The sequence below is a fragment of the Sinohyriopsis cumingii genome, chromosome 6, assembly GCF_028554795.1.
Source record: "Sinohyriopsis cumingii isolate HCF-2022 chromosome 6, ASM2855479v2, whole genome shotgun sequence".
In the NCBI taxonomy this organism is placed as follows: domain Eukaryota; kingdom Metazoa; phylum Mollusca; class Bivalvia; order Unionida; family Unionidae; genus Sinohyriopsis; species Sinohyriopsis cumingii.
Genome location: NC_142966.1, coordinates 114446031 through 114458262, shown reverse-complemented (window position 1 = coordinate 114458262; position 12232 = coordinate 114446031). Strand labels below are relative to the sequence as shown.

General features: G+C 35.2%; 1 protein-coding gene across 1 annotated transcript; it reads right to left on the bottom strand.

Annotated features, from left to right (window-relative positions):
* Positions 1–7360: 7360 nt before the first annotated feature.
* Positions 7361–8684, bottom strand: LOC149797764 (cerebellin-1-like). The gene is made up of 2 exons (XM_089960481.1): positions 8412–8684; positions 7361–7924 (listed from the first exon to the last, which is right to left on the bottom strand). The coding sequence occupies exons 1-2, from the start codon at positions 8620–8622 to the stop codon at positions 7509–7511; spliced, it is 627 nt and encodes a 208-aa protein (XP_089816607.1). The 5' UTR covers positions 8623–8684; the 3' UTR covers positions 7361–7508.
* Between the last annotated feature and the right edge of the window lie 3548 nt (positions 8685–12232).

The following is a 12232-nucleotide window of genomic DNA, read 5'->3' as shown; positions in this document are numbered from 1 at the left end:
TGACGGATTTGTTTTCTACGTATATAGTTATATGTCCATTTTATTACGATCTTCCGATTTTACCTTGCTTTCGGATCGATAAAATCTCAAAGCTCAATAGCACTAGTCTTTACCAAGGTTAAATATGCCCGTTAAACTTTTGGGTGAACATTTAAAGATGTACAACGGTCGGAGTGGCTAAATAGGAAAATCACTGGATACGAGCATGGATATTATAGTCTTCAGCTGTGAAGGAGCAAGTCGCAAAGGTGTCCACATTTGAAAAGGAGGATTGTGTCTTGTAACTTTGACAGTGTTGGATATCTGTTGCAAGTATCTGACTCTCCAACCTACGTAGGCTACACATGCAACCGTTATATGTTTGTGTGTTTATTTGAGTTTTGAATTTCACACGAAGTGTATGCTCAAAGAAAATGGTTTAAAGAGAGCTGGTTACATTAGTCTGAATTTAACTGTCGTTGAGGAATGTGGCTCCTTACCCAAATACAACTGAGTTTTAGACTTCGGAGACTACATGACACACTGATTGACAGATTGCACTTAGCAACATATGTATCACCTGTTACTTGATTGTTGAAGGAGTCTAATTAACCTAACAGTCATTATGAAACATGCTTGACCGATAGATGTTTTATTATTCACATCTTGTTTGAAACGAGTTGGTAACGTACTTGCACCTACTCGACTAATCACAGTCCGCGAGTAAAAAATGACTTCGATATCCTTCTTGCAGAAAAATACTATTGTATTTTGCTCCAAGGTTTGCTGACTTGTGTACAAACCTTGTAGTATTTAAATTTTATTTTTATTGTGCAACTTTGTTAGTTCAGCTGGTAAGGTGTCAGTATCGGTATCATTATTCGATGAAGAAATGAGTACCAGTCACGATTAAGTTGCTCCATTTTTACAGTATCAATGTATCATAATTGCCGTTAAGCTTCCTCTATTGTGGAGAGCCCCGGAAGCTAGCAAACTGAACTGTCTCGCGGTACTTTTTTCCCTTTTCCTTTTTCTTTTGGTTGCTAAAAATACACCCCCCCCGCTCCCAACAGCATAATACTTAAAATACTCCTTATTTCCAATTTTCTCAAATTGGTTATAATAAATACATGGTGTCTGATGCTTTTTGATTTAGAATGTATGGATGACTTGGGTTTGTTTCATGGGGTACCGCGCCATTTTGAAATCTAGTTCGTAGTAAACCGGTTAACACTTTAACAAAGGATGGTTGTGATTTATGTCCCTAGAATTACCCCAGAGTTCATTCGAGATAAAATATAAAATAATGACCATTTGTTGAGTAAATTTCTGTCAGCGCTAGTAAGCAAGAAAATATTCGCAGTTAGTAGTAGACGTCGTATTTTTAGGTTTATAAAAAGCCTACCATATGTTGTTTCGCAATTACAGACATAATAATATTATTACTATTGGAGCTTTTCCTTAAATGGATGACGATCTTTTAAGATTGGATTATAAAAAATCCACATTTTCCTTTTCGTTATTTCTATAATAATAATAATAATAATAATAATAATAACAACAACAACAAGAATATATTGTTTGGGCAAGTTCCAGTTCTGGGTCACTTATTGATTTCTCTTGCCAGTCTAAGTTAAAAATTTAATGTCACTGGAGCACAGAAAATGGGGAAAACTTGAGGGACTGTACAATTTCTTATTATCCGATTCACACTTATGTCAAATGACCTCTTGCTTGGTAATTTGAGTAGTATAGTTGGTGCCAGAAGTACATGACAAAATGTGGAAAAAGAGTAATTATTGCTCAAATGTATAAAAACCTGTGAAGTGTTATAATTCCCTAATGGATTTAAATAATGCTAAAATATTATTATTTGACAACTTGATAACTGTTATTGAAAAGTTTGTGTTCATCACCGTCTTTTGCAATTCACATATACAAATTTTGTAATTAGATTCTAATTGTCACCAGGGCCCCGCACAGGATTTGTGGGCCCTAGGAAAATTTCTCCAGTATGAATTACTTCCAAAAATTTCTTCTTGATGGTGATGTGCTCCATACTGCTGTGGGCCCCTGGAATTTTGTCCTAGTTGTCCTATCCTGTCCGCTGCCCTGATTGTCCTGACCCATGATATTTGGACTGTAAGGTGGTCAGTCGTCGTCTGAGTCTCAACCCTAATTACACTTGCATCTCTTCATTACCTTTACAATAAATCTTTGGTCACAGTTTATGAAAACAAAAACTGTCAGAAAACGTATATTGCATGACTAGGAACGTGGAAAGTAAATTGTTTATCTACGAGTGCTCGTCCCAAAGGCTTCCGTGTGAAAATATTGCGGAATGCACAACATATCTTAGGTGCCCCTTATACACTGTCAAATTGGCTTGAGCAAATTATTTTCAATTACATTGACATTAGACAGAGTCCAGTTACTATGGGAGGGAGAAAACGACCAATCAATTGTCAGACTGTGACAAGCGCAAAGTGGCAAACGCGTGTCTTGTGCATTGATGTTCTTACATTCTGACGAAAAAGGATGACATTTTAGTATACAGCCCGAAAACGAATAAACGTACATTGAGGTAAGTTTTAAACATATGCAGAAGAACGGACTATGATTACAATTAATTATTAAAAGCCATATTACAACATAGAAATAAATTCACGGAATTGCAGGAGATAAAGAGGAAATCAAAAGAAAAGGAAGAGGAAAAACTGCTATGGCTTGATTTTAAGAAGACTACTATTATCGAACTAGGAAATGTTGAAATAAAAACTGACGTGAGAAGTTTATGACTGCGTGCGTATAATGTGTGTAATCCATATGGCTAAACAAATTCGTTTAGTTGGTTCATCTTTTTCTTCTATATAAGCAAGATACTACATAGTTATATCAGACTTGGTAAATGTCAGCAGTTACTGAATGTGGCTTTATTGTTATTGATTTCCCCGACTTTAATTTCTTAAATTCGAAATTTTGACCCAATGAACATTATTCGCGGGAACCAGGCATTTCTACTTTATCTCCTTTATGTCGTTGTCCTATGACATGTTTTACCTTGTTAGGTCTGTTGTCATCACTTGACACACGCACTGTGTAACGTCAGTATCGGAATAACCTATAGGCCTAAACGGTCCGGAAGTTTTTTCGTCCTTAGAAAGCGACGCAAACTTGGATTAACCTCACTTATTTTCCTCTCTGAAGACAAGATGCTGGCCCTTATCACAATCAAGGGATACCATTTCATGATATCAGACACATTCAATCAGACATCATGGAAGAGACAATGTTGACAGCAAAAAGGGTCTTTCTGACCTGTTGTCCAAATTTGATTTATCCAGGCCCTGCTCTCTCACCTTATTCCCAAAATGGAACCTCTCTTGGGTCTTAATGTGTCTTAGTTTTTGAAAGTTTGAGCCTCTGTCTTTCATCTCACTGAATCATGTATTATATAAGATTTGCATCATGATATCAATACCTTCAGCTTGCAGGTGAGTGAATTGCATGTGCTCTGTGGATTGGAACATGGTGCAACCTGTATTTGTTTCCTAAAAAGGTAAACCGTCGGAAGGCAATGAACAAATAAATATCTGCTCTCTCTCTCTCTCTCTCTCTCTCTCTCTCTCCTCAATGGATCCATAGACTGATATAGGCAACGCTGCAGTGTTGGGTATGTGCCTTCAGATGCTATCTGAGGTGAACAGAGTATGACTGTCGTGGCCATCAAAGCTGTTCTTACCATTTAAGGTAGGTATGCAAGATACAACCCCTCAAGAGTGTACTTTTTGGCTAAACAGGGTTATTAGACTGACATACTAGAAACTCGCACATGAGTTTATCTGATGAAATACAAATAATTTCCACAAACCTGGTCGCCGTCAGATCTTTACGTAGGACAACGAATATCTGATTTTAATCAGATTGAGTGGTGTCAGTTGGCCGGTTTACCCAGCCTACTTTCTGCAGTGTCTGTTTGTGTTACATGGCCTCACAAAGGAAAGAGTTGAATCTTGTTGGGTCACTGGTAGATGCCCAGACAGTTACAATGCCCAGTTCATGACAGCACAATCTCAGCCTCAGTCATGACCTTGTATCTTTTGCTGGATTCTCCCTGCAAACTTTGGAATGTAATGCAATAACCAAAGGTAGGAATCCACAGAGAGCGCACTCACGTGAATATAAAACACATGATCTTCAGTTGTGATAACCTCATTTATATGTTTATCCTTTCAGTAGAGCAGTCATCTTCTAGAGGGTGAAATGGATAGGGTTTGCATGCACAACCATTCCTCTGTCTTATTACTTATTCTTTTAATGTTAATGTTATCGAGCAATGTATTTGATGAAGAAAGTAAATGTTTTAGTTTTTCACCAGAAGTACTTACCTGAAAACATTAATATCAATCCCTCCCCGCAAACGCAAGCATCATGTTATAGGTTTAGCTCAAGCTTAAACTGGTTACATCTGGGATATGGAAACAGATCAAAATTAATAGTTCCGGCTCATTACTCACGAATGTAGTCCCAGTCAATTTTTAGAGCATTTTTTCCCTGTCTTCTTTTGGTGGTGGTACAAGAGTTAGATTTAGGCATTCTTGGTATGGATTTAAAGACAGCCGTGTATTCTTTGGAATATGAGCTTATATAGAGGTTGTATGTGTGTGTTTCGGCGACAGTGTACAGTTAGTAATAAGGTGTTGGTGATGATCAGGAAGAGAAGTCTGTATTCCATTGCACTCTGGTTTGTTTACAGTCCAGCCTTTCAAAAACATACAGGTGAACCTTTGACAAGAATTTCACCGTGAAGTCATCTTTGAAGGTTTTGTAGATTAACATATGATTTGTATTGATTGTCACACAGTGGAAAATTCAGTACTAAGAAACAAATGTAGATAATATATAGTAAAATTAATTGTGTTCTACGTCCATATGGGCAGAATAGGAGAGCTAATCTTAGAACAGGAGAGTTAATATGTAAGAGTTACTTCCATTAATCTGCGTGCTCTATCAAAGACGTTTGTCATGTTTCAGGAGAGATAGAATCAAAGATAGTAAGCTAGCAGAATTTAATGTCCAAATTTTAATGTGATCAGATGATGTATTTTTGGAAAAATGTAACTTGCTAAATATATCCTGTTCCATATCTAAATAATGTTACATAAATATAATTAAATTTATAGGCTTCTGCATATAATTAAATTTAAAGGCTGCTGCATATAATTAAATTTATAGGCTTCTGCATATAATTAAATTTATAGGCTTCTGCATATAATTAAATTTATAGGCTTCTGCATATAATTAAATTTATAGGCTGCTGCATATAATTAAATTTATAGGCTTCTGCATATAATTAAATTTATAGGCTTCTGCATATAATTAAATTTATAGGCTTCTGCATATAATTAAATTTATAGGCTTCTGCATATAATTCAATTTATAGGCTTCTGCATATAATTAAATTTATAGGCTGCTGGATATAATTAAATTTATAGATTGTCGCATTATTATTGGAAAATATGAACAAGTTTTTTCTGAGTTGTACTGCACCATTGCTAAGAATGTAGTATAGCTCAGAAAAAGAAGAGTTCATATTTTGTTAATGAACTGTTGATCCCTTCATTCATTTCCTTTCATACTTTTGATCTATAAAGACTTTTGATGGGTTAAAGTTCAACATAATCAGTATGTTGTCACTTGACGACTCGAGATATAACAACTCATAAGCTCTGTTAACTTGTACAGCATTTGTGCAAGGCATATTTTGAAAGATCATAGCGGAAAATATTTGAACAACACGGAAATGCATTTTGGGATTAACTTGCGGTACTTTCATCATATTTCATACAACTGTTGCTTTCAATTTTTTTTAGTTGCACAATTTGTTTACAATCTCGTAAAGCAAAGAAATAATTCCACCGAATCGTGAATGAAATCGTTGTCGAATTACACGACTTTTCAAATTTTTCTGGAAAGTTGCCGCTGTTGCCCGGTTAGCAGCCCTATAAATACCATAGGACCAGATTTATGCTTCGTATTCTACGTGGATAAGTGCTTTGTTGTTGGTGGAATATTTTTCACTCAGAAAGTGCTTCACTCGTTCCGCGGCTTTCCATAATTTTTGCTACTTAAAAGTTTATATGCTAAAACTATCTATATTCCTAGCATAGTTGCTGATACCCGTCAAATACTGGCAAGAAAATATCACTGGTCGAAAACAGTTTTTAGTTAGTCAGTGACGTCATTCGCAGAACGGTGACGTTGTTCTCATACCATCTAAATTGGAAACTAGCCGCCAGAAAAGAAGCAATTGGTTGGTTGCTTCACGCTGGCACGGTGTATACGTGCATAAAAGAACGGAGATTCTGTACTTCCACAAGGATAGAGGCTGTTATTTATCTGCCGTCTCATGAGCCCCACATGTGAGACGCAATTGTTTCCGAGTCCCAGTGTTTGCGTTTGTGAATGCCTTTGTATTACCACCACCAAAAACGTTAAAAAACTTCTCTTATAAAATGTATATTTGTTGGGTATAGTGTGTTTGTGTGGTTATACAGTATATGTATAAACACTCTCTACCCTTGTGCTGTAAATTTGTCATCCTCAGTTAGAACAGGTATCTCAGCCGGAAAAAAGAAAATAATTTCATTTAGCTCCACATGATTCATATTTCCTTCGGTATTCTTTGTATGAGTATTGTATTTTGCGAGATGAATGTTTTCCTTTACTAGTCGTACTATTCGTCGCTGATCTTATTAGCGCAGAGAAGACAAAAGTACCGTCCAACATTGTAAGGAAGGGAAGTTGAGGGATGATATCAGTTTGATGGAGATGATGGTGTAACTCCAAAACAAAATAGAGGAAATGGGATGCTACCCAAACGAAGTTAATGTTCGCAGGGAGCTGAAGACACTCACGGCAATAACTCGTTTGCACAAGAGGTGGCAGGCATGTCTAATTCGAGTAGAAAACTGGGATTATTAATATGTTTCTCGTTATTTTCTTTATAAAGTTAACGATTAATCAGTGGAACTTAATCACTGATCTAGTAAGTACAGAAGCAATAGTCTGCTGCTGAAACAATATTTATGCATGCGTATTAATGCGCCATGGTTTGGTCACAATTTGATATGCCAGCAGCATTGGTATATTAAGTTGTTTTAAATCACCAAGGCAATCTTAGATGATTTAGCTTGGAGCTAGTATATAATCATAAAACTCTCGTTATGCTCGCGATACGATGGTTGAGCCGCTCTTAGGAAAGCCATACTCGTTTACCTGTATGTTAAAAAAATCAAAACTACATGATAATCCAATGAAAATTCAACGGCATGATGCTCATTTACGGTTGATAGTGCATAAAATGGAGAGAAAGTCAACAAACTGATATAAATTTATTAAAACAGTATAAATGATGTGTTATCGAAGATTATTATTGTATACAAAATCCAAGTCAATCAATTGCAAGACAGATGTTTGTACAACTGATTTTAGATTTATCTTAATATATTGATCCACATGCAGTTTGTCTAATCATATCGATCTTGTAGTAGACCAGTGAATGTTGACCAGTCTTGCCCGTGCATGGTTTCTGTTTTACCAGGATATTCCTTAACAAAGACCACCTGACCCTTGGTCATCTCAGTAACCACAGTTACTGATCCTGACGAAGTTCCTGAATTTCCCGAGAACGCCCTTCCAATCTCCTCATTTTCTTTCATAATCATTAAATGAACCGTCTGTTGACTTAAAACGGTAACAGAGAAAGAATACAGTCCACGAAAAGGAGCGCTGAATCTTCCAGTAGAGGAATCATAGCAGTTACCCTTGTTGACTTTGACGCGGTCAAAAATCACAGTCTGATCGGATACGTGCGTCGTGTATGGAGATAATGTGGCGGTGAAGCCAATGCTCTGAGTTTCCAAAGTTACATTCCTGTCGAAGGCTGAAATAGACAAAGGGTGCCTATGTGATTGGAAGGAAACGGCTGACTATTCACATACATTCAATGATTATGGTCTAATTTCTAAATAATAATTGGCATGGGAAAATGGACTGTAGAAGAAGATCTTAAAATTATAGTACTGTAGCCTTATTGTGGTTTATAACATTATTTCATTCAATCGTAATGTTCATTCATGGGCTAATGAAGAGTTAATATAAAGGTACTTTAAATAAGAAAATTGACTTCTACATATGTGTTCTAAAGCAATATATAATTACTTAATTATTTATAGCATAAATTATTGAAAGTACACCGAGTTCGGAAAAAGATTTAACATGAAAGTTCGGAAAAAAGTATAAATGCAATGCAACCATTATAGAAATAACAAAATGAAGAAAAGTAACAAAATCATACCCCCCCATGCAAAAGAAAAGACCGACGAATAAAGCGATACAGTAATAATATATGAATAGAAAGCATTATGCACCATGCTTGTCTCTTTGAGCACATTTTCTTTTCAGTTCTTCAAATTGTAGCATCAGCACCTCAACGTCATTCTGTAGAAGAAGTCGTTTGGCCTTCTCCTCCGCAAGTCGAATACGGATAGCTTCCAGATCTGCCTGGTCCACGTTTTCTAAGATGATCGTCCTGACAGAGGCAAAAGTAACAAATATAGCAACAAGTCTGACAGAAAGCATTTTCAATCTTGAGTTCTTTTCCTTATGGTCACATTGGGAACAATGTCTAAATACAGTCGCTTGTTGGTCTCTTTATTATGGAGACAGACAATCTACGTAATTTTTGAACACGTGCGTAATGTTTCGAATTCTTATCTGTAACCGTTCAACACAGAGAGATGTGTAGATGATATCTTCCTTCATGGATCAGTTGTATTTGAAACGTGAGTATACATAATTTTATGAAAAAACATTAATACAATCAAACGCATTCGTGTCTGACGCCGATAAAGTCTTGACAGGTCAATAACTCTAGTGTCATAAATAAAACAATGTGAAACATGATGCTGTCTATGGGACAAATGAGGAAGTACAATTATTACGATTCCGTGGTGTTAAACTAAGTAATAGAAGAAAAAAAAACACAAATAAGTTTTGCAAAATTCAACAAATAATTTATTGCAGTAAAATACAAACTGAAAATTTAGAAAGAACTTATTTTATTGCGAATTAAGTCGAAAATAGTCTAAACAGTCCTATCATAAGTATAATGATGAACACGGTTCCAATAAATTCCAGTGGTGTTCGAAGTAAGATCCCGCGCTGAAGGTGCTGATGTGCATGTAGTCTTGACTGTACTAATGTATCAGTGACCTGATATTGATGATGTACTAACAGTCTTCCAATTAAACACAATAATATAATGTAAGATATCCTTGTCTGAGTTTACTACAATTTCAGATTAATGCCTCTGTACAAGAATATTATTCAAGAGCATTTTGTGTTTCCAGTGAATAAATAATTTGAATAAATGAATTCCACCGAAATATATTACTGAACACAACAATAAGACTGATTTCTTCTTCGGATGTTATTGCAAGAATAAATTATTTTTCCAGAAAACAAGATTGGAAAACCCTCTGCTTGATCTACGAGTTTCCTAAATCTGACGTAACGTCATCAATTAAGAGTTTACCGTTGTTTTGTTTTTTCAGTTTATCGTGGTATTAACTGTCAGTTGCCGAAGGGCGTTATGTAAGCTGTGTGATTCGGCAAATGACAGTTTCTACCACGATAAACTCAGAAAAAAAGCAACGTTAAACTCTTATAATTGAAATTTGAATTATTCGTTATGTTATTTTGTTTGCATCATTTAAACAGAAATCTTAATTGAGTGTAGTAATACATTTGGGGTTTTCTGTTACGTAGCTATTTATATCACTTGGGATTGTCGTGCTTGGTCGTAATAAGGTCATCATAACACCAGTCCTTCAAGCAATGAAAGCCAAATTTATAAAATGGTGTTTCTTCAATGTTTCTCCACTATTAATATTAATACTATTATTAATAATAATACCAATAATAATATCGACAAAAAACTACACAAAACAATAGTTACAGTAATTGTAGGTACGTGAATAAACAATGAACCAAATGAATGAATTATTAACTAAAGCATATGAATTCTAAACAAATACTGGCAATAGTACGCGTGGGAGACCGTTTGGAGTCTTCTTGGTATAAGTTGCTTGGTTTCAGTGCTTTTAGGTAGCTTTTCCAGTAGGATTCCTTTTCTATTATGATTTCGGAATTCCATTTGCGATCGTGGGTAATTCCAGTTAGATCTATTATTTTCCGAAAAGATGCTTTAAACGCATTTTATCGTACAATATTGTTCCTTGACTAAGCTATTTGGGCATAGTGATAGGTGTCGGTGAATAAATGGGACCAGAACATGGTAAAATGATTCCGGATCAGTGTCAAGCTAAGCAGAAGTAGTTCATATATAAATTTAGAGGTTTTTACCTGGCTTTGCCTCTCATTGTTAAATAGCCATGAAAGGAAAGAGCCGATCTTTATTTTGAGATGGATTTTATTGTTTTGTTTTGAAAGCACGGTGATCGAAGTGCACATATAAAGTCAGTTTAATATGTAGTCAAAAACTATGTTTTGATTCACCTTAAATGGCATCAACTGACAGGTCTTGGTTTGTGTTAACTGATTCTATAATGGCACTATCACCTCTAGGAGTGTTAGTGTACTATTAATGTTAGTCTCAGTTCAGCTTGGAGAAATGTATGTGTGGAATATATAGGAAAAATGAATGGTGATCTGACCCTAAATGGGTAGCAAGCATGACAAAAATACTTCTCTTTTTGCATGATAAATGTAGCATAATTGCCTTGCAGCTTCCTCTATTTAAGAAAGTACCGAGCGCTGGCAAATAGCGTGGCTCGCGGTTCTTATGTTGTGAGGTTAATACGTTTTCTTCACCACCACCACCCCAAAAAAAATTAAAAAAAATAAAAACAACAACAAAAAAGACAACTTAAAATTATTTTTTTTTACAACTGTCTTTGATTTCTTTTAATAAGAACTTTCTGTAACGCGACATCTTGAAGGCCAGCACTATGTCCAGAATGTTTTTTCCTTGAAGCATACATATAATGCGAGAACAATTCACCTGTGTGGCAGCAATTGTATTGGTGTTTATTGTTTTTTTAAATTTCTTTAAGTATATTTCTGTTGTATGTTCGGCATGTGTCCATGATTATAGATTGTAAGGGTAGTTTTGTAAAGAACATCACATAGCTAATTTTTGTTTATGGTTATATATATATATATATATATATATATATATATATATATATATATATATATATATATATTCTAAATACTTATTACTTGTAGGCAAAAATGTTTACTTGCGTCTAAAGTTCATGTTCTTTATTTAAATTTAAATAAAAGATCTTGTCTTGTTTACAACTTAGAATGTTGTAGAAATGAAATTGTGACCCCATTCTGTTACTCTTTTCTGTCATAGGTTTTAATTTTTAATTTTAAGGTTGTTTGCATCAGAATTATTCATTACTATCTTACATCTGTAATGGAATCAGTCTTTTAGTTGTGCTCAGTTAAAATTTGAAAGGATTTATTAATTTAAATTATTCATTGGAATTATAAGTGCTCATTAATAGTTTTTGAATATATCATTATTTTATGATTAATGTATCTTCCGATTGGTGTACTTATGATGGTTGCCGTTGTCACAATTCCACCAACACCGCACGAGTCACAAAATATAAACAACCATACACACACGTGCATTTTACAAGTAGCAGTTATTTACGTGATTTCATCTTGCAGTTCTTGTTCCGCTTCGATTAATTTCACACGTCGGTAACATCGAAGATCCATTTTAGTTCTTCTATTAATAATGTGATCATGAAGAATAACTGCTCGACAGGCTTTTCTTCTCCAGGTGCAAAATGTAAACACACTTCAAACGAATTATTCATTTTGACTGGTACAACTTTCATAGAATCATAGAAACTATCTTTCCGTGGAATATTTTGAATTTCCGGCGATTATACGTTTTGTGGCCTGGCATTATGTTTTTATAAAACCATACCGATTATGGGAATGAATGTTATCTGAGGCAATAGTTCTATTCTTCACCCAAAAACTGTTACATGGACAAGTCGAGGTGTTCTCATTGACTGTGCTATTGTTGATGCAGCATAATCAACGGAGAAGGCAACTGCGGTAGATTTGCCAATTAACTCCACTTCATCGTTGTTGAAACAATTATCGACTATTTTTATGCCTGGCTGTGCAGTCAACTATTGGG